The sequence below is a fragment of the Embiotoca jacksoni genome, unplaced genomic scaffold (assembly GCF_022577435.1).
Source record: "Embiotoca jacksoni isolate LCO1_2020_lvr unplaced genomic scaffold, fEmbJac1.0.p SCAF_11, whole genome shotgun sequence".
In the NCBI taxonomy this organism is placed as follows: Eukaryota; Metazoa; Chordata; class Actinopteri; family Embiotocidae; genus Embiotoca; species Embiotoca jacksoni.
In genome coordinates, this window is record NW_027185241.1 from 13,976,003 (window position 1) to 13,999,832 (window position 23,830).

At 41.4% G+C, this 23,830-nt stretch overlaps 1 protein-coding gene across 1 annotated transcript in view; it reads right to left on the reverse strand.

The window, feature by feature from the left end:
- Nucleotides 1-10,123: 10,123 nt before the first annotated feature.
- The window catches only part of LOC138194478 (eukaryotic translation initiation factor 3 subunit H), a 53,954-nt gene continuing 40,247 nt past the window's right edge, over nucleotides 10,124-23,830 (reverse strand). Inside the window, exons 6-8 of the mRNA XM_069143249.1 lie at nucleotides 16,526-16,646; nucleotides 10,951-11,083; nucleotides 10,124-10,423 (exon numbers count right to left, since the gene is read on the reverse strand). Of these exons, the coding sequence (XP_068999350.1) occupies nucleotides 10,329-10,423; nucleotides 10,951-11,083; nucleotides 16,526-16,646 (349 nt within the window). The 3' untranslated portion in view covers nucleotides 10,124-10,328. The remainder of the gene's footprint in view (nucleotides 10,424-10,950; nucleotides 11,084-16,525; nucleotides 16,647-23,830) is intronic.

A 23,830-nucleotide genomic window follows, 5' to 3' on the forward strand; every position in this document is an offset into this window, starting at 1 on the left:
CAGTTCATGTTAGATAATATAATAATTACATGCTTTAAAGAGATTATATTCATCAGTCACTGTTTCAGTTATCTTTGTCTGGGTCTCTACAAGGTCATAATCTGTCATTTTAATGATCCCTCCAACAGTAAATGGGGCTGATTAATACTCCATGTGCACAAATTTGCTAAAATACTGTACAAGAACTGGGCAGCAGTTTACACTCACTTCCAGTGTACAGTGTTACTTATTAATATACCTAGGCTAGGTGTCCAGTGAGCCTGAACGCATCAGATATGCTCTTTCTTTGTGCACAACCCATGTCAAATCAGCCCTGTGCAGCATAACCATCTCCTTATAAATTGGGTGAAAGGTTCAGAAATTTCTCTTTACTGAGCGTGTGGATCAGGTGGCAGGTCAAATACAGACGGCCCTCTCAGACAGTTTTAGTTTTAGAGGTCCTGGAGTGAAAAAGGCGCACAAAGAATGACCAATTTCAGCTCTGAAAATTCTGTGAGAATTTATTCCTAAGGTAAGCGATGTGGAAAATGCTGACACTTTGAAAAAATGTACAACTGCTTGGCCTTGGCCCGTTCATCTCTGGCAGAGAGGTTTTGAAAAGCATAAACGTGATTTTCTCTAAATCACTTACCTGCAGGCCACCATGACCCTAAAAAAGCTTGTTATGGCCGCTATAAGCTTACTCTCTATCACACTCCCGCAATAACATGTCAGTAGTTGCATCCAAGTGGTGCAGCATCACCCTGCAGGTGGCTTGGGAGAAATTGAATTAGAATATTGTTGATGGGAGTAAAAGTGGAGTCCTATATGTTCACCAGTGCCTGCTTTGTTTACTTATGTGCACGCAAACGTCTCCGTTGCCGGTCAGGGTCTCACCATGAGATTCCGTTGACATCTGTGTGTGTGTGTGTCGTGGTGGTTTGATTTACACAGCATTTGTCATGCACTGTGTTAGATGTGGTTCAGGTCACAGGTGGAGGCAGCGAATCATTGTGCCAAAATAATGTGATTGAATGTCAGTGGGCTTGCTGCTTCGCTCAAAGGAAATAAATGGACACCAAATGACCAAGTTCAGGGCCCAGGCATCAATATTTGTTATGGTCAAAATGCATGTGCAACGAAAAAAAAAATGAGGGTGAAGAGTGCAACACATCCCAAAAAAAAAAAAAAAGAAGTTTCTATTCATTGTTAATATTTGCTGTAATCTGTCTTCCAGTGTGGTAGTTCATACTGCTAAAAAAAAATCCGAGACAGATGCTCCGGTGCCACTCTGAGAGTATTAATAGTGTCAAACGTGTATTTAGAAACAGTTCAGTAAGCACAATGTTCATTTCTTCAACACCAGTGCACTCGAAAAGTTGAAAGCCAACCGTGCAGTATTTTCTTCATACAGACGAGAGATCAGAAAAGCATCCGTTGAGTGACTGTACATGGTGGAGCTCGTATAGTAAAATATACCCAAGTGTGACGGGGGTTAGAAATAGATAATAAGCTGAGGGAGAAACTAGAAGTAATCAAGAATGAATGGCAGAAAATGTATCAAAATTTCACAGTATATACATGACTAATTAGATATTAGCATGGAACACGCTCCTGTATGCTTATACGTCCATTTCAGAGACTTTCTGAAAGCATTGCACACCGAGCGTTGTAACACTTTGGAGATCAGAGGTTCTTATGGTATTCCTCTAAAAGATTGGTACACTCATACAGCAGTTTTATTAGCTCTTTGAATGAAGTGCCATCATTTTGATTTTCCACTTTAAGTGCTGCCTTTTTCTCTCCTTCTAATTCCTAACTCCACTTTATTGTGTGAATTACACAATCAGACAAATACAGAGGCATCAAGTGGACGTGATTCTTCATTTAGAAGATCTGGGCTAATCAGGGCTCTCTCTGAATCACAATGTAACTCAGACTGAGATCAGCATCAGCGCATAAATCTGAATAACATCCTGCGCATCAACACCTCTATGGAAGCAGCGTTCATTAATGGTGAAGCTGTGGAGGAGGCCTGAGGGTGCATCAGTAAAGATGACTGTGCACAAAAAGACATCTCATTCTCGTCTAACTAGGACAATCTGATAAATAAGCCACAAAGGTGCAACAGCGAAGTCAAATCTGTAGCACAGCGGTTCCACGAGCTGAACTGTCAATAGAAGGCACAAAGAAAAGAAGACAGATGTATATCATAGTCCTTTAACAAAAAATATTCCCCATCTTCTAGTAAAGCAAGATGTCCAATAAAATCCTGTATGATCAGACAAGTACAAAAAGTGTGTTCCTCGAGGATGAGCATCGACATCTGCATTGGTTTGGCCACAATCTCAGAATGCATCTGAATCAATTCAGAAAGTAGCAGTTCAATTGGAGAAAAAGAAGTTCCACAAATATGGTGAAGGACAAAAACAAGCGAGCTGGCAGAAAAACAAATCTCGAAGCAAAACATGTATCTCGAGAACTGAAAAAATGGAAAGCAACTGTCTTATGCCCCACTGGAGGTCAAAGAAAATTAAATGTGTCAGGGGCTTTAGATTCCAAAATATGATATCTGGGACGAGGCCAAGTGAACAATAGGGAGGAAAGAATAAAACCTAAAGAGGAGGCACCAAAACTAAATTAAGAAAACCAATCTGTATCTCAAATATTGTAATGAATAATTTCAAGATAAAAGGATATTTTATCATTATGTTTATACAGTATGAAAATGAACACAAAATTAGTTGCTGGCATTCTTTGAGGGAAACAGACAGACCACATTAACCCAAGAGTGGGGAGGAGTGAATAAATAAGTGAAGTGAATGTTAATGTTTACCTGCTGGAAATAAATATTCAAATGCACATCAATCATTCTAAGGGCACAAGCTGGGACCAAGACGTGGAGTGCATGATTGAACATTGAAGGGGAGGGCGCTATCAGCATTTATCTTTGAGATTCACAGCTGGGAGATAAGTTGCGCTTTAATTGTGGGTCTGTCTATTGTAGGTCACAAGCGTCCCATCAATCACTGTACCCGGGGCAACCTGGCATCTTCACACTTTAAGGAACAGAGGGAAGCTGATGATGAATTAGAACAAATTACTTTGCTTGGCATTTTCTCATTTTCCTCATTAAAGGGAAAATATGATAAGCCAGACCAAAATAAATAAATAATTTTAAAAAAAAGCTGAGTTTGAAATTCATGGTTTTCTACAATGATGATAACAATACTTCAGGCACGGAATTAAAAGCCAATAAAAACAGCATTAGGGAAAATCTGGAGGTCACAAAGTGTACATGTGTGCTCCTGAAAATACAAATTACAAGTGTAGTCTTTTTAACGAGGAGTTTGTCTGTATATTTGTTTGATAAGTCTTATTGATTCAGCTGGAGTCTAATGTACTGTGACTTTAGGCTGCTCCTGTTGACTGTGTTAAACAAGCAGCAGGTCGACACTGTAGAATCTCTAAATCCCTGTGAGCCGGCAAATAAAACGATGGGCTAAGGCTGGAGATGTACTTCCTTTTAAACCATGCGTTTGCCTCGACAATCAGGTGAGGTCACTACTTCGCTTATTCTGAGATTACAAACACGCCCTCGGCACACGACCACTCCATATTCCCAACATTTTCCACTGTGCATGGATGTAACGGTCTCGGACTTGTTCCCATTAAGTTCTGCAGGTCCCTGCCCCTGTACCATGTCCATACTGCCCCTGTACCATGTCCATACTGCCCCTGTACCATGTCCATACTGCCCCTACACTGCCCTGCCCTGACCTTATTGCATGCTGCGTATGCGTTGCGTTCACTCCTGACGACGTGCACATCCAACGCCCCAGACAGACGCAGGATTAGCGAGGCAGCCATCATGCACACAAGCATGCGTAGTTGAAAGCAAGTATATCTCCGGCCCAATTTACTGTGAGTTTAAGATGCTCCTGTTGACTGTGTTGCACAAGCAGCAGATCAACACCGTAGAATCTCTGTAAGCCTCGAGGGCCACACAGTCAAAACAACGAGCCGAACGGCAGTTCAGTTCCAAAGGAAACTCCTTTAAAATGCAAGTCATTGTTTGAGAAAACAGCTCTACAGGAGCTGGATGACATTTATTAAATAGACTCCTTCACTTTCTTGCCAAGAGTCCAATGAGAAGATCCACAGCACCCTCATTTCTGTATGCTAACTATAGAGCTAGGGCGAGCAGTTGTTTACCTTGGCTTAGCAGGCATTTTCTAGACAACGGTAATGCAGAAGCTCATAATTAAATGTTTTATCTTGTTTGTTGGATACATACACGCAATTTAAATTAAAAAAAAAAAGAAAAAAGACCAGCAGTAGTTTTACAGTGAGTTACTAGCTGGAACTAAGCAGCAGCAATCAGACTAAACAACTGAGACACAACTTGATTGTTAGTGACCTTAAGGGGTTCTGTTGGTCATACTTCTGAATGTCAGAGAAGCTAGCAGTTTCAACCTGCTTATTGTCTTTAAGCCAACTAACTACTTACCTCCCATCTGCACCTCCATACAGACATAAGAGTGGTGTTCCTATTGTAACCTAACTATGTATTTCATTTTTTTTTTTTAAATATAAGTACTTTGGAGTGGTCCACAAAAGACTGAGGAAAGTTTACAAGAAACAAATATGAACAAACAGATCAGGTCTTCGACTTCAACCAGAAAAATCCTTCAATTGCAAACACACAATAAATAAATGGACTGAAAGGCAGCTCTTTCAAGAATCTATCTCGACCTGCAAAGTCAAGACATCAATATAAAGGGAATTTATTATGTGCGACCACTAAGGCTGGATCTAAGTGTCAATTGCAGAAAGACAAACCGAACAGAAGATTACACGCAACATGTGATTGATCTTCAGCAGGAGGACATCAGTACATTTGTCTTAGTGGCTTGGGGATAAGACAAGACATTAGTGATGGAGTGGGATCACAACAACGCACTGTAGCCTTGCCTGAAGCCCACGGATGCATGTGACAGACAGGGTATCATGCTCCGAAACCCTTCTTGAAAGGCTTCTGCTGCTGCTGTTCTGGGGATTAAACCAGCCTCATAATGGCCTGTGGGATTTGTGCCACTGCCGGGTGACAGCCGACGAATTGGGTGGCAGGCAGAGACGAATTGCAACTAGAACACAGTGCTCAATCTATACAGTTGCCAATCACGGTGAAGATCTATTGACCGCAAAGAGAGAAAAAAAAAAAAAAGAGAGAGATAAGGCAAATATAGAGCTGCTTCAATGACAGGTGGAGCGCTGTTATGTGAAGAAATGCATTCAGGCGTTGCTTGTGTTGGACTTATCTGAATAATCCCATAAATGCTACATTCCCCAACCATCCCCACACCTCTTCCTACAACTGCATCTGCCTTCCTCTGCTCTTGTTTTGGGGATTTGCAAGATTATTTTTCAACGGGAACTACTTTACATCCTCAACAGCTACTCCATACAGGATTCACAGTTGCCATGGCAATATCTGTGGCAGGAAAAAAAAAAAAAAGAAGAGAGGGAACAAAAAAAGAAAAAAGAAAAAGTATTCACAGTTGACAGGGAAATAACTGGTTTCATTATATTCAGCCAGCTGATTCTCTCTATCACCAATGACAAGACGACGGCAGGCACGGTGAAGGAGCTTGTGTTTGTGTTTGAGCGGTAATAAATTACGGCTGGGGTCAGGGCTGTGCGGGCCATGCTCACTGATTAAATGAGACCAAACTTATATCCCTCTGACATCTCCCAGCCTCCTTCTCAGAAATCTGAAGGTGCAGAGACAAATCCCATAATCCTAATTAAGTATTTTCTCCTATTGCAGCGGGCAGAGCTGCCTGGCTGTTTACACAGCTAAAGCCCCTGTTCGGTTCCCATGCTCAGTTCAAACATATAATTTAGGTTTATCTCTGCAAACACTGAAGACAAAATAGAAATCACTGAAAATTATGTGGAAAAAAAAAAAAAAAATCACTGGAAAAGCGAATGAAATCACTGTCGTGTGAGAGGTGGAAAATTGAAGCAGAAGTATTGCGTCAGCAGACCAGACTCAGCTTGTGGGCCGCTCATGGGTGAAAAAATGTTTGCCTCGTATTGGAGGATGTCATTCTCATTTTCAGCAATTCACAGCAGTCTCACGGTCAATTGAGCAGGATAGTGTGGGAGAGAGAAATTGCAAATGCAGCTGCTGTTGGGAGTTTCTGTGTGCCTCATTCTTCCAAACAGTTTAACATTTCAAAAGATGAAGCACAATGAAGCAAAGACAGTCCAAAGTCCACGTCAATACCTCGGGTGGGAACAAAAGTGAAGCGTATGGACATATGGACGTACATAAGTGTCTTTCTGTTGCACACAGTATGCACTCAAGATGCCAGGATGAGTGTGCTCAAAGCAATTGACTTCTGTTGAATTTAAAAGTACTTGCAAAACAGGAAGGTCCGATTTTATTGTCGTAAATAACATTTTAAATCCTCACCTTTACTCCGAAATGTGTTTTGCTTCACTGATGTTGGTCTTCACTGTGCAGGATAATGTGTGTACATCACTAGAAAGCCGTTTCCACATTCATCTGCTGAAGGCGAAAGTTTGTCTTTCTAAAATGTAGAAGAAATTGTCGTTCAATATGCAATTTGCAAGAAGTGTGATGTGGAGAACCTGCGGACTTCGGTACAAATAGAATGAGAATGGACTTTTTAGGAATGTGAGATGTCGTGTCTCCAGCAGTTAAAGCTAATTATTCGATTTTGGATGTTGTATTTCTGGGTAATTACAATTTTTCATTTGACATTATTATTCAAGGGCAAGTATTTTTTATGTCTTAAAACGTGATTGACAAAACAATGACACTTTTAAAAAAATAAAATATTGTCATATTTTTTCATGAATGAAATATAGTATTTATCTATCATAACATTGATAATATTGATTGCATTATTGGATTTGGTTGTGCATTTATCATAAAATACTTTGTTAAAATTGTATTATAGTTCATATTGAGGCCATTTACTGTAAAATACATTTTCTTCTCTTCCATCAGTGGATTAGTTGAAGATTTAGTTGATTGTTTGCAATTAAACAAAGTTTTAATACAACAATGAATGCTGGATGTGGCTGAAAGCGGCAGGTAACATCTAGTAACCTTGAACCTAGAATATTGTGGCATACTCCTCCCCGAGTTCTTTTAGTTTTAAATCTATTTATGAGATGTTAAACTTACGTGTGAATAATTAATGTGTGTACAAACTGCTTTTTTTAAACCTACTGTTTATACAGCAGTTATAACAGTCCTAACTTGACTTTGTACAGGCTGTGCTGAAAAGAGCACCACAGTGTGTTAAAAAGCATTTATTAAATATTTGGGTCACCAGTAAACAAAGATATGAAAATAACTCTGAATTTGAACGTTACTTCCAGTCATATAATTTGGCTTCTAATGTGACCCTGTTATTCCTTGAGTAAACTTTTTTTTTTTTTGCTTACCTACACAGTCAGCCGTTAATGTCACGATTTACATTACTGTGAAGTCATGTGGAAGTACACCATCAGTCTGACTGCCACGCACCTCCGCTCTATTGCCCTTGAGCCCTGCCATGACTACATGATTCAGTCCAAACTGCTCTCCACTACAATCAAAACACCGTCGCTTTAAACACCAGCTGAACCTCTGTCACTGTGTTCGCGCTCTGCGGGGGTGAGCAGCGTCTGTGCGGCTTCACACAATGCCTGTGGGTCTGTTGCGGGCATTTTAAGTTTAGCCATTCCTCACACACCTCAGGACTCGGGACGTCGGAGGCTGCGCCCCAGTCAGCCCCTCAAGGGCAACGACAACCTACAGAGACGCTTCAGGATTACAAACAACGCACACTCAGAAGCCACTACTCTGAAGCCAATCAATACCTGCAAGAAAGAAATGCCTCTCATCACAGGACCCATCAATCACACGCACAGGTGTGCCCATCAAACTAGCAGCTCTCTTAATTAATAAATATTAGAGACCTCTGTGGTGAATTAATATTTCCCATCCTGCCGGCATGTCAGGGAAACATGTTATGATATGGGCAAGAAATCATTTCCGGCTCCAGTGTCGCTGTTCCAATAAGCGTTTATCATGTTGGTTGACTTGTAATTATTGTTAATGACATGGTGCTGATGACAAGCAGGAGCACTGCAAGTTATTACTCGACTAGGCGAAGATGATTACAACTTAAATAACATCGTCCGCTGAATGTTTAACCACAGGTCGAGGAAGAGGAGAGGAGCCAGATAGAGCTGCGGTGTAATTATTACACAATGAGCTGCACACCGGCAAAATCTTTATTAAATGAAGCAAGAGCCCATCATTCAGCTTCCTGTTGTTGGGTGGGGTGGATGCTGGTGACAAGCTCCACAAATGAGCTGCGCATGTAGGACTTGAGGAGCAATTGGAAGATATGTGACACGCTGCAGAGGATCAACACCAAAACAGCCGACAGTTACATCTGAGGTATTTCGCTGATGCTCATATATGCAGAGGGATTTTAGAGAGGGTGAGAAGTTGAGGTTTCACAGTGGTGTTAAGATGACTGGTTACTGATCAACAAGTGGTGGATGAACAAAAGTTTTCTCAGGAAGACACTGTATTATTGTTTGAAGAGTACAGGATCATCAAAGGAATATGATTTTATTATAATCTGACACTTTAGGCTGATTTCAAGTGCAGTCATTGGTATTTTTGGGGTGGGCCAGAAGAAGCAGGGATGAAATCAATGAAACTCAACGTAATCGACTAAATTTCCCCCCCTAAGGTTAAGTATGCATTACGGCCTGCCTCCACAACAAATACACACAATACACAGAAGAAAGAATATTTATGATAAAGTTATCATGTCATCGATGAAAACCTGCTTTGTATGATGTGGTCAGGTAGGTTCAAGAAGATCAACCATTTTCTTATTTGCTGGTCACAATAAGAACTCTAATAACTCTGGATATTCTTAACAAAACATCTCAAGCTGTTGGTGTGCTCACATGATCAGGAGGAAAATAAAAAGGTCAGGAGATTGATAAATATGAAAGTTATTGAAGGAGGTGAACTATTAATAAAATAATACTACTACTAAAATGACTGCCCAAGCAGGCATTCTTATAATGATCTTTTTCATATTGAAGCACGGCACATCACAACTTTATTTTCTTCCTCAAAATCTCTCCTTCCTTAGTTGTCTTTTGTTTCTGAATAAATGTCAAAAACATTTAATTTGTTCCTTTGTTGATAATTTCACCAAAAATGTCTACAAATAATTTGTGTATTTTTTTGCAACACAAACACACACCATCACTAAATAAGGAACGCCACAGAGTGTTTATGACAGTTTCTCTCAGTCTGTCATTTGGTGCACCTGCAGTGATGTCTTGAAAACTCAAACATTGAAAAAAAAGATGCCTTCAAGCCACTATTGGGACTCCTAAAAATAAACAGGTGCTAATTGCTAGGAGTGTCGAAGAAAGGCAGATTCTGATGTGTCATGTAATTTTACTTCAGGGGGAGAAAAAAAAAAAATACACAACAGAAGTGTATTTGTTGCAGTGAGACGGTGGGTAGGTGGGGGAAGTGAGTCTCGTAGCTGACATTTCATTTAACGCTGAACTTTCACTCATAGCTCTGTCACAGTTGTGTTTACAAGGAAATCATTGTTCCCACCATGCGAACCAACACAGCTTAATGATAATTGGTTCCACCTGCTCGATGTTTGAACCGCAACACAAAGCATGCAGCAATATCACTGGATAATAATTTTGTATATAAGCATGATCCATTTCAAAATATTAATATTCTGTATGAAACCAAGTAGGTGGTGGTGGTGAAGGTGGTGGATGTGGAGGTGAAGGTGGTGGTGGTGTGTGGAGGTGTGTGAAGGTGGTGGTGTGTGAAAGTGGAGGAGGTGTGTGAAGGTGGTGGTGGTGTGTGTGTGTGTGTGTGTGTGTGTGTGTGTGAAGGTGGTGGAGGTGTGTGAAGGTGGTGGTGGTGTGTGGTGGTGTGTGAAGGTGGTGGTGGTGTGTGGAGGTGTGTGAAGGTGGTGGAGGTGTGTGAAAAACCCCGTGTGCACTGCACTTAACGGTTTTAATGGTGGGAAAACCTTGACACAAGGAGCTGGAGATGTAGAGATGAAAGCCTTTTATTTCGGTGAAAACCAAATGATCAGAGATAATTTTTTATCCAAGGTGGGTTCAGGCATAAAAACAATTAACAGATTCTTAGAATACAAACAATAGTGGATGCTCCTCCAGTTGTTGCCCAAGTGATTTTGCATCTCTGTTACCTGCACTTTCAAACGTTTGCAGATAATTTTGTTGTTGTGTCTCCTCTAGTTGTGGCCTTGGAGAGCTTCCGCCATGAAGAGCTTCCCGAGGTTCTGCGAGGTGAATTCCTTCACATTCTGGCAGTAGTTGTTAATTTGCCCTGTTGGAGAGAAGCCACATGGATCCACACGCCCCCCACACAAAAACACACCCACGAAAACATACATCCAAACGTACAAGCATATGTACGTACACACACACACACACACACACACACACACACACACACACACACACACACACACACACACACACACACACACACACACACACACACACAAGCGGAGGCGGGAAAGAAAACAACAGTTCAGCAAAACATCAAATTAGTGCGAGTGGAATAAACGGAAAGATCACAATGTGAAGTCAGAAGGCGGAGGAGAGCTGAACAGCGGGAAACAGCAGGGAGTGGGGCGGTCGAGTTGGAGATTGAGTCAATAAACTTTAAATTAATGTAATTTCAAGATAATGGCGGAGATAATTACAAAACAGAACCTGAGCTCCTGTGAGGGGAGCAGAGGCGGCTGATGGAGTTTGGAGGGAGGTGGAGCTCTGTGCTGGTGACAAGTGCTGGCTGTGCGCAGAGGTGTGTGCGTGTGCGTGCGTGCGTGTGTGTGTGTGTGTACGTACCTGCAATAAGCAGTGTGTCCATGCGCGGTGGCGGCTGGGGCGGCTTGAACATTTTGGTGATGTCCTCCTCAGGCAGCGAGGGCTCCCCTCTGCTTTGCCGCTGGGCGTTCTCCTGCTGCCGCCTCTGGACGTACTGGAGGGAGACAGAAGGGTGGAATTAGTGGTACGAACACATGAGAGGAGAGAAGACAAATAGCATGGAGAGAGGGAAGAGTGGAGTGGAAACGGATAAAAAAGGAAAACTGGACAGAAAAAAGAAAAGAGGAAGGGAAAGAACAGAGAAGAGACGGGACGAGGGCGTGACGGAGAAAGGGTGAAATAATGAAGTCGGGAAGAGGAAGAGGTAAAGTAACAAGAGGAGAGACGGCAAAATGCAGAGAGCACAAAACCAAAAAGAAAGAGAGAGAGAGAGAGAGAGAGAGAGAGAGAGAGACAGGCAACGGAAATAATAACATGCATGAGATGTAGAAACACGGGAGATATAGACGTTAAAGTGCTGACGGGAAAGGAGTGATTTGTGGAGGACTAACAGTCGGTAAATCAGTGAGGTGCCGGGTCTCTGGAGATACTAAAAGCCCCGTTAATTTGGCGAGATGGACGAGAGACTGACAGACCGGCGGGAACGGGAGGTCGCGGCAGACGAGGAGGGAAAACGGCGTGGGAGCAACTTGAGTGCTTTCAACCAAACATCCACACAACGCACCTGTACGGGTGAATGAAGCTGACACAAACCCTCAGACAAACAATAAGAAATGAAAAATACAAGTATTTGTTCTAATGAAACTTTTCTCGCCCCCCCCATTCCCTCCCGCCCTCCTCCATTGCATCACAGCATGACTGTCTAATCAAAATGCCAATTTATGACTGTTTTCACATTCTAAAAACAAGTAAACTAAAAACTGTTTTTGCACCTGTGCTAAAGCCTCTGAAATGTCGCTGAATAATATTCAGCAGAAGTATCTACCTGCCTTTGGAAGGTAAAAAAACAAAAAACCTTTAAAGTAAGCAAAGTCCAGGCACGTTTGGCCCAAAGTTTTCCTTTACAAAGTGTTCAATCTCTGTCATGTTACATGGTCAGTGTGTGGAGACAGCACTTTTTTTTTCAAGTCCGGCCACAAGGTCTGAATCCTGTGTAGCTTTTGTGTTTGAGGTTGAAGTCTGGCTGGAAAATAATCCCGTCCCAGCAGTTCTCTTACAGACTCAAACTGGACTTCTCTGTACTTTGTACTCTGTACATTGCTGGATGTATTTCACCCTCTTATCTTCACAAGCTTTTCCAAGGCCGGCTGCAGAGAAGCAGCACGGCAGAATGCTGCTGGAAGCGCGTTGGTTCACGCTGGGGACGGCGCGTTTCTGGCAGCACCAGAGGAACTTTTTCATAGATCGGATCACCGTTGGAGGAAGTATCCCTCTTCTTTTGTGCCCTCACGGCAGGAACTGAGGATGTTTTGTAGTTCTTACAATGTTGTTGAGGGAATTTTTTTTTTTTAGCGCCTACTTCAAGTGTAAGTACTCTCCCAGCACAAGAATAACCTTGACGGATTCTTGTGGACGGGGATTGGTGCCGACGTACTTGTACGTTGATTGGTCAAACACGAGGAAATGCTGAACTGGCAACCGCCGTATGGAAAAAAAAAATGTATGTAAAACATTAACGTTAGCTTTAAAAAATAAAAATAAAAAAAAAATAATAATAAAAAAAAATGGTAAGAAACACTGAACAAATGGATGGTTGTTGTCGCACATTGCAGACATGATGTCAGGTGGCTTACGTCACTTCAATTTTTTTATTTAAAAAAGCCATAAACGGTATGTACTGTAGTTCTTGGAGGTTGGTCCTCTCAGGGAGTCCACAGAACCCGAGTCAGAACAGGTCCAAATCATCATCAAGCTATATTATGGTTTAATCAGACCAGGTCGATTGTTTTACTGCCATGAGTCTTGAGTTTGTGTAAATATGTCCGTTGCCTAATGGATCAGAACGTACCAACAGCTCTATTCATGTGGTGAGTTAATAATCACCACAGACAGTAGCCAATGTACAAAATGTATGCTGTTAAATGACAACTTCTATTTGGGTTTCATTTACAGATAGACAAAGTCTGATTGAAAATGATCTTATCTATATTAGGGCTTCAAATAATGATTATTATCATTGTTGATTAATCTGTGGTTTTGAAATTGGCATAAAACTGTAAAAAAAAAAATGCCAATCGGTGTTTTCCAAAGACTAATGAGCAGCATAAAACGTCTTGTTTTTGTCCCGACCAACAGACCAAAACATATTCAATTTATTACAACGGAGGACTAAAGGAACCAGAAAATATTCACATTAAGAGGCTGGAATCAGAGAATTTTTTTTGAATTTTCTCAAAAAAATGGAGAATAATTAGTGGACTTTCAAAATAGTTGGTGAAATTATTTGTCAATCAACAAATTGATTAATGGACTAATTGTTTTAGTTACATACGAGCAGAATATTTAATTGTTGGTCCACGGGGTAAAAATGGCATTTTGATTATTTCTAGAAATTAATCTTCCAAGCATACAACTGAATTAATTTGAGATTTAGTTTCAATGACTTTACAGGGTTCTCTTGAGAATGTGGTCACACTTAGCGCTCGTTGCCACTGCAGCTGCTTGCTAATTGAAAGAGTATCATGTTGCTGCTTGCATTGGTGTTCTTTCTCTTATAGGATCTGTTTTTGTTGAATTAGGTCTAATTATCTTCTGGTCGCCATCGGCTTGGGTCCCTCTTCATAAAAAATACATTTACGCATGCTTTAACCACCGGCCGGTTTTACATTGGGCTCCAATAACAGCTACATGATACCGCGGACACTTCACACACTTTATTTTGGTCTCTCGGCTGCCTTTTGGCACACTCGCCCAGAGGTCATGGAAATCTGAATTGATGACATTATTCCATGGACTTGTTGGTTTTGCACTGATTTACCATCTAATATAACCAAATGCACTCTTCAGCCGTGATTCGGCTTGCCTTTTACGCATGTAAAAATAATAATACGGCTCAGAATTGATGTCACCGAGTCTTTTCGTTGTCGCTGAATTCTATCATTAACCAATCTCAATTCCTCCGTTTATTAGATAAACACATTGCACCAGACCTAATCTACTGGTGTGACTGAGTAAAACAGAAAATGAATGAATCACGGGGAGTGAGACTTACATTTCCTGGTACAAAGACAAATTTGGCCTGTGATTGTGCCTGGGAACCTGCTATTTACTAAAATCAAAAGAGCTATTAATGAAAAAATGGAGCTCGCTCGGCACACCTTAACGCCCTTTGGCAACTTTCTATGATGATTAATAAGGTTCCATTTGTCCGGGAAGCAGCAGGGTCAATAGCACAAGATTACATGGTGCACGTACTGTAGATGTCTGAGAGGTTTAATAGAAGCTCACTTTCTTTTTCTCTGCTTGCGCTATTTGTTCATTGTAGAGAATCGTGTGAAACGTGGAAAAAGTAGAGAGTATTAAAGGGCTTGTCTGTGTGATATTGGGTGTGACACGAGGATGAGGATGCGTGTGTGTCGGGGGGTGTTGGAGGAGGTTGGGGGGGGTAAAGCTCGGGGGCTGTGATGAGGAGAAGGTGGGTGCGGGGAGGCTGATGGATCGTAATGGACGGGGTGTGGGTGAACTGCGGATGTGTAGCTACACAGGTGCGTGTTTCTTCTTCGCGTGTATCGGAGGACTACATGTGGTTGCAGATGTACGTTTGTTGTCCGTCTGCCCAATCCGTGTGAACTCGGGATGCAGCTTCATCCGCCGTCGGCAGAGATGACGATGACTCGACGTTAATACTTCAAACATTTGCTCATTTCCCCTCGCCGAGAATAATGACACAATAATGTAGCTGCTTTAATGTAGCTGTACGTTAGTGGGAACATTAGTGAGTCACCTTGTGCCTCGACGCATCTATTTTCCTGAGTAATGTGTGATTGTGTTTGTTTGTACGTGTTGCCTGATGTTTATGATGCATCTGGCCGAGGATGTAGTCGCAGTGCCTCACTCTTAATCTGTGTGTTTGTTTAGTTCTGGTCTCGTTGGTGCTTCTGGCTGACTTGTATGTGGTGTGGTGTGGTGTGTGTGTGTGTGTGTGTGTGTGTGTGTGTGTGTGTGTGTGTGTGTGTATGTGTGTGTGCGTGTAACACACACAGTACATTTGTGTATTTGTGTTTTGCAAAGTGCTTCTGCTTGTAAATGAAGTCCCAAGTTTGTGATGCGTCTTTCTGATACAGAGAAAAAAAAAAGGTTTCTCTAACTCATTAGAATAAAGAAAGACTCTATTTATTGATAGCAGCTTTCAGTCTATATGTATCAGCAGTCCCTGTGTGCTAATGGTATTTGACGATTATCTGAGCGTGACCCACGGTCTTCAGCCTCCTGAACCTGCTCTTCTCCACTTAACGCTAAACGCTGCCGTGACTGTTTTACAGTCAGCCGGTGTAGTAATGAAAATGACTCGGTCCTTGACAGGAAAAATAATGCAGCAGATGGAGGAGAAGTGTGTCTGAGCTTGAAGTGATGCTGATCCGCTGTGGGCACACGTCAGCAACTACAGTGAAGTGAGGGATGATAACACTGTGACAGATATTACAAGTTGAACATTAGTCATTCTTATCTCATTAGTGAAAACTCTAAACAACAGGAATGACTTTTAAACCAGCATCTGTGTCTTTGCTTCAAGTTGCTGCCGGTTAGAGTTATTTGCTTGTTTCCCGAGCAATTTAATTTTTTTAGCTAATGCAGTTTCTATTGGTAAATCCTCTGGCAAAGCGCTGCAGAGGATTTTAAAACTCTTGGAAAGCTGTTACGGTGGTGCTCATTTGGTTGAGAAAAAGTTAACACGAGTTTCACCTTTTTTTTTTTTTACCTTGCTTGCTGTGTTGGAAATGCTGTTGTGACAACAGAGTGGGCGCCTTGAAATGATTGAATCCAGTGTTTTTTTTTCTGCATTTTGCTTCGAATGTGACTCTAGAAGTTTTAACACACAAACCTGAACCCCACTGCAGTAGAACTGAACCCCAGACTCCACTGGACTGAATGGAATCAGGGACCCCCCCCACACACACACACACTTTTGCATGTAAAAAAATCATTTGCCATCCACCACAATAAAAAGTTTAAAATGACCAAATCGAAGTCAACAATGTGTTTGATTATTTTGCTGTACATTGTATAGACATGGCTAGATTTATTGCTGAACTGGTTCCCTCTAACAGCTACAGATATCGAGATTAAATGTTTTATATGTTTAACATTTAGTTACTGCTGTGAATCCTCAGTGGGTGCATGTACATGTATGATTCTGGAGGGCTGTATTTTCTGTGCATGTATGTGTTTGTGCTACCTGGTGATTCTGCTGCTCGCCTGCTGTGATTATAGCCACAATTGGTTGTGTCTGTGTTTGACAGAAATATACCTGCTGTTTTCCTGCTGAGACTGTGGGTGGGTGCATCTGTGTGTGTGTGTGTGTGTGTGTGTGTGTGTGTGTGTGTGTGTGTGTGTGTGTGTGTGTGTGTGTGTGTGTGTGTGTGAGTGAGAGCATTACCTGGTGCTTCTGCTGCTGTTGCTTACTCAGGTTGCGGCTGTAGGTGTTATATTTCACAATGTCTTGGCTCATGTCATCCACTCTGTCCATCAGAAGCTGAAGGCTCTTCTCCAAGTGGTTGCTGGAATAAAATAAGTCAGCATGTCAGTCAAAAAGGTTGTGTACTGTCAATAGCACTTGTGAGCTGCAATTGACGTGCATTATGCATACATTTTACCAACCATCAAGCTTAAATTAATATCTTGCACTAATCCACACTTAATTTTAACGTAATTTTACTATTGTTAGTTCACACACACACACACACACACACACACACACACACACACACACACACACACAACAGACTACATTCAGGTAGAGATTTTTTTCCAAAACACTTTGGCCCTCAACATGTGCACAAGAGGAGCTGGGGATGGAGTCAGGGACTGCTGAACACCTGTGGATGACCTGTGCTACGGCCTGGAGAAAGGATTCCAGAATTTGTTACACTTTAAAGGGTTTATTTTCTGAAACAAAGGGTCTAAGACCCATTGAATGCTTCTTCAAACAAGCTCTGCCTTCAAAATTTGCATAATGAAATCACAATTTGGACATCATCAAGAACACTTACTGATACCAGAAATATATGCAAAAGAATAAAATGAAGGCTTTTAAATAAAAGCCATATGTTGACACCAAGTGTACGTAATATCAATTCCAAAGGTCTTAGAGTCACTCAACTCGGATAATAGAAATGTCCTTTTAGACCCATCTTCCTTCCTTTGACACTAAACCACAGAATGTTTGAGCTGCATGAGGGGAAGCATTTTATTGTCAGGTGTGAAGTGATATACTTAAGAGCTGTTCACTGTGACCTGATCAACCAGACAGATGTTAATGCGAGGTGTGAAGAGGGCCAAAGGGTGTTTCGCAGTGTCACGGATACACATCATTGGTAGGCTGCATTTCGAGGATGCGTGATCATCAAATCCCGCAATAGAACGTGTGCCAATGTCTCGGCTCCCTTCAAATTCTACCAAGGACTGTCCTCCATTCAGATAATTTTCAATCAGGCATCAGGTGTATCTTCGAGGTGCTTCGAGCACCAACAACTCTATGCACCCGTGTAAGGGCGGGACCTTAGATGAGGAAGCACACCGAGACTATAAGGCCTCTGTATCACAATAGCTCCTCCCGGTTGTAATTCAGCATTAAAATGAAGAAGCATGATACACATCTGCACATTTACTGAACTGTCCCATTATGTGTTATCTGACAGTAAGGAAGGAGTCTTGCCGAGTACCTGAAGGACCTGACTTGGAAGAACCTGTCCTACCAAGGACACATCTTTGACAGAGAAACACCATCTATTCTGACCTGAACTTTGAATTCACCCTCTACCATCGATGCTGCTCCGACGTACCCTGAAAGACATCTGCCATGAAACCCCTCTCCTGGGGTTTGAGTGCTCAGAGCTGAGGATCTTTGCTGTTGCCTCACTGCAACATATGTCTGTTCTGGTACCACATCCCTCATCTATCCCCAGCGCTGCTGTGCTGGCAACACTCAAAACACAATGCTACCAGCATTCTTCTTCTCTCTCCTCCCTTGAGCCCCTTGAGGATGTCTCACTATAGTGCCTTAAGTTCAACTTTGACAAGGCTGCAGTGCTCTACTTCAAGTTGTCTCCCTCTTATGTCTCTGTGGACTTGTATTGTTTCATTTATGAATGTTTGGGTGGTACATAATGCAGCATGTACTGTGGGAAAACAGATTCTTGCCGGTTATTTAAATGACAACCATACCCGCAAGAACTGCCAGCATTGTACGTTTTGGCTGTGTGCAAACTTATGCAGATGTAACTGTGTTGAATTTGTGTTTCACTGTTTGTGTAAATACGTGGAGGGAAGGTGGAGTTCTGGGTGATTTTATACTTTATCCTCTGTAATAAAAAAAATAATAAAAAAAATCAATATTCCTCTCTTGGCTCTTAATACTTTGGTACCATAGAAATAATCTCCAACATAACCAGAATTGACCTGAGCCATACATATTCGCCCTATCAATTTGTGCATGTTTATTTGTATCCAATCCTTCAACTTTCTGAAATTTGAATGAGCGGTATATACAGTTACTGCACAAAGTATTCACCTTCACTAGGTGAATTCTTATAGAGCTGTACAAGTTCTTTTCAATGGGGAAAAACAGCTATTTTCTATACTCAATCACTCATTATGACAAAATGAAAACACATTTTACAAAAGTATCTGCACCCTTTTGGCAGCAGTTACCACCGAGTCTCTGAAGGCTGTGAAAACCCAGATTTGAGCAGTTTATGCCAATCTTCCAGACTGTGAGTGGGACCTCCCATCTTCAGCTCTCTCCAAAGAGTACTACTGGAGCACCGGGTACTCTGGGGTCTCGGTCTGGGCTTTGGGCCACTTGAGGTCAGAGACTTTTCCCAGCATTGTTTTTGCTGTGCTCTTTGGTTCATTGTCATGCTGACAGGTGAATCATCACCTCAGTCTTACTGCTGTGTATCTGGTTGCGTTCTCATTACTCTCCCCGTCCCTGCCAATGACAACCACCCCCACACAGCATGACGCTACCTCCACCATGCTTCACTGTAGGGATGGTTTTCGAAATATGCCTCACTATAGCTTTGTTGTTTTCATATATACAGGTGTGAACCTTTCCAAACTCTGTCCAGTCCCTTCAGTTTGCCACAGTTGGACTTTAATCAGACTTGACACACCTTAAGGCTTATTACAGCAAACATGACGCTTCTGATCCCAATCCGGAGTGTCACAGAGAAGGGTCTTTTTATAAGCTTGTAGTTGTTAATAGGTTTACAGAAATTTCTAAAATCATTTTTTTGGTTTTATATTATGGGTTATTGAGTGAAAATTGTTGTACACAGAACAAGGTGTGTATAATTTCAAAAATGCCTTTGGAAGTGTCTCAATGGTGGGTGCACAGCATTTTAACATTTCAACAGCTGCACATTTAGTAATTTTGGGGCTGTGATGGGGAGTAGAAACAAAATTTAAGAGACTGGTCATTTCATTATATAATTGACACACTGCAATGGAAGAGATGAAAACAAATTAAAACCTACACCAAAAGCAGTGTAATTCTGATTCATGCACTTTTAGCTCTGTGTATTTAAGACTGTGGCTGGAGAACACACCAGAACAGAGACTGAAGGACGATAATCATGCGCATAAAATCATTCATACATGTTTAAAACAAACGAGCTTCCTGAAGACTCATGATCTTTAACATTGGCTTCCATCAACTGCAAAATTCTTAATCACATTTACATGCCAGCACACAGAGAAACCACTGATGCAACTAACCACAGGGATGCAGATAACTGTATGAACACTAAGGACAATATATTTAGCTATTATCATTTAGCTGGATTATCTCTACAACTGATCATATGACACCTGCATGCGGGTGTTTTAAGTTATCAAATAATATGCTTAAATGCAGCCTTTTAATCCTGCAGTGCAGAATTTGAGGCTCACAAGGTATATAGAAGAACAAGTGTACGGCTTTTGGTAACCCAGCAGTCATTTCCATAATCTAGACTGCCTGAACTATTTCCATGTTTTTTGCCTCTGAGGACTGTTGTGTGATCAGTTTGTCAACCCTCCACTGTAAACATAAAAACTGATGGCCCAGGACCAAATCCCAGCATAACACTTCCCGACTGTGTCAGAATTGATTCTCGCTGATGAAAGCCCATTTAAAACTATTTCATCAAGCAATATGGTTGCTAATTTGTGTGGTATGCATGCATAATATATGCAAAGGAAATCATTTAGTCAGAGCAGGATCCTTCAAAACATCTGTCGTTTATGTTTGAGCGAGGCTGTGTGTGTGTGTGAGAGAGAGAGAGAGAGAGAGAGAGAGAGAGAGCGCGAGAGAGAGAGAGAGAGAGAGAGAGAGAGAGAGAGAGAGAGAGAGCGAGAGAGAGAGCGCGAGAGAGCGAGAGAGCGAGAGAGAGAGCGCAATGTGCTGGATTTTGTTCATTTTGTTATCGGGTTCTCTTGTAGCTGAATTTGTTAGATTTGGAGGGCTTGTGTTGCCATGAGAACAGTGAGAAAGGTTGACAAGCAAAATTACTCTATTTTATATCAGAAAAATGTAACTCATGGTCCACATAGAGGCTTTTTGCGAGCTTTCATTTTCTTTTCATAGTGTTCTTTCGGGCATGGAGTTTGCTAAACTGTTTAGTGATTTTCAGGGTGTTGAGATGTTTATAAAACTCAAGCTGAGCGAGAAAAACGCCCCTTTTACTCATCATCTTTTCCAAACACTAAAAAATGTGATTCTCCTTATTACACATGGTTGTTGAATTGCACAATAAATAATGCATTCTACACTACACAGCATCTGGCAAATAAACTCCACAGGGTTAAATTATTCAGAGTGGTCAGCGAGCTTTCCGATCAATACTGAATTAGAAATTAAAGTCTATCGAGGGATTACCTATCATCACCGATTCCGTTTTAAGAGCATGTTCAATAGCAGCATGTCCAGGGTACTGTAGGAGTGCTCGCGCCGACATGCTCACATTCACTTAGGACAATGGAGGACAAACTCTAAAATTGTATTGATGTATGAGCAAAAATTGGCTGACATTCAGTATATTGAAAGTTCAGAGGGGAGTTGTTGAACAAAGCTGCCGAGGAAATGACTTCCATTCTTAGAAGCAACCTTTTATTCTGATGGAGTCTTTTTAACTGATGGACTGGGGCACAATATAGATTGCTGGCTTGCTTTTGTAGCAGAATAATTTGTTTTAAAGAGGACATGAAATCTCCTGTATTTTACATTGTCCCCAACATAAGTGTATATTAATATCTTTGTAAAAACACAAAGAAAATTGACATTTTCAGATGGATTTATGTTGGTTTATAATGAATTTTGAAACCTTATGTGACTGAACACCCTATAGCCCACTCAGTGTAAATCCATGTCTCCTTGCTTCCTGGCCATTATCATTACTTCAGTGCAGAAAGGAGACAGAACCATCAGAGAAGGTGCTATTATTGGCTTTTGTTCAAAAATATCTCTTCTTAAAGTCCATCTCAATGGATCAAGTTGGTCTGTCGGGGGTCATTTTTTCAGCAAAGTATTTCATTCACAGCAACATTTCTGTCACCACCTCCCTTGTGATACCGTCTCCAGTTATTTCTCTCCAACACTTGCCTCTTGCCTCACTCCCTCTACAGTAACAGCATTCAAAGTCTTACAGCTATATTCTCCCCTTTACCTGCATTTAGTCCCTTTTCCCTTACTGATAATCACCAGGGTGATGTGGTGGCACAGAATGATTTGTTTACATATTCTTCCACCGTCCACAAATACAATGCAGAAGCACAGCTGTAACAATCAGACAGGGGCAGGAGGTAACGGACCGAACAAGATGCTCATACAAAATAAAACAAGAAGTAAATATGAGTTTTCGAGGATGATGATTTACAACACACTATCTGAGCTGCCAAGATGGTTGAAGACCATGTAAGTGGTCCACACAAAAAAGCTCTGCGGCTCGACATGTGTATAGTCTAGCTTGTGACATTGCAAATATTGAGGCATTTCAAGGGTGTTTTTTGGGGGGAAAAGGCTACATAGATGAATTTACATTCATGCAATCCATCACCACGATCAACATCATCATCTGTGGTAAGAACAAGCCTGTTTGCTGGAGTGAAACTGCACTCACTCAGCCTTAGACATAGATGACATTGACAAATGGGGCTCCAGATTGGAAAATGAGACAAAAAGGGAAAAAAAAAAACATTAAATAAAACCCATTATCGTTTACTTTTTTGAAGGGGTGGAAATGAGGAGACGAAAAAAAAAAGAGGGTGGAGCTGTCAGCAGAAGATGTAGAGAGATGGACGCTACAATCCAGTACGAGGATGGAGCGGTGTGTCAATCTGACAACTTCAGGAAACAATTTCATCTCACCAGACTTCCCATTGGCGGTCGTGTCGGGAAACCCGTGGGGAGGGCCATTTGCTTCCGCCCCATTTCAGGCCTTATCAAAAGCCATGTTTCAACTTCAGAGTAGTCATTTGGAAAATGGAACAATATGCAAGAAAAGTGAAGCATTCTCCTTCAGTCTGTCGGACAATTTGTAACAAATTACTGATGTTGGTGCCGAGCTCTGCGGAGCAGCATGCATGAGTTTTCATTTAAGTCATGGCTTACTTGAGTTAAAGGACACAGATGAGGACAATCACAACAACTCCCGATGTGCTTCGCTGCAGTCTACGAGTAAAGCGCAGCATGCCTTGTGCACTAAGAGTGTGTAAATCAGCACTTTGAGTCTGTATTGGGCTAATTTCTCACACCTGCCCCTGGGAAGCATTTTGATTAGCAGCTTCACAGCTGTTGCTCCACTTGCAGTGGTTTATCTCCATAAATGATTGCTGATAAATTCTCCTGAGACTGATGCTGAGAGCCTCTGGGACATGGCTGTGAGTTGATATGGTGGGGTGATATTCGTTCATATTGTGCTCATTAGTGATGGAAGACAAAGTTTGATGGCAGATCTGTTTTTTTGGAGACATTTGTGAATAAATCTGCTGTGACATTTAGATGTGACATTTGCTGTACCTAGTTTTTGCACTGAATATCCCAATACCATACTGAAGGAAGAAGTTTGTGAACTCAGATAAGTGGTCCAACATGTCTAAGAAATAGATGTTTGTGGTCAGTTATCCAAACAACAAATACGGGTTGTGGTTGGTTTCATCCCTCAAAGAAGCCCAATTTATAACTGTCATAGGAAAATATTTCCATGACTTGCAAGTGAACACATTTTGAATCACATTTTGTATCAACCATCTGGTACTTTCTTCCTTTCAAAATAAGATTTAAAGGATTAGGCTGGTGTCATTTAGATTTTTTTTTTTTTTTTTGTATTATTATTATCGACAAATACCATGAAAAGACCGAACCCAACAAAGAATGTATCGTCTTTATCTGAGTAATGTCTGTGGAGCAACAGTCTCACATAACTTATGCCTACACGTGTACCGTAAAACTCCAGTATCCTCTAAAAACTATTAAAAACACATAAAACATAGATGACACATTTTCATTATAACAAACACAAGACGGTGTAGCTTAAGCAATTCAGCTTGTTGCATTTTCGCCTCTGGCTTATACGACATTGCTCCAAAACTCACCCTTTCCTCATGAACACTGTCAGCCGCGTGTTCAAGCATATGAAAATGATCCGACCCACACGCTGTGCATTTCTAATGCTTATTTCTGCAATTAACGATAAATGGTAAA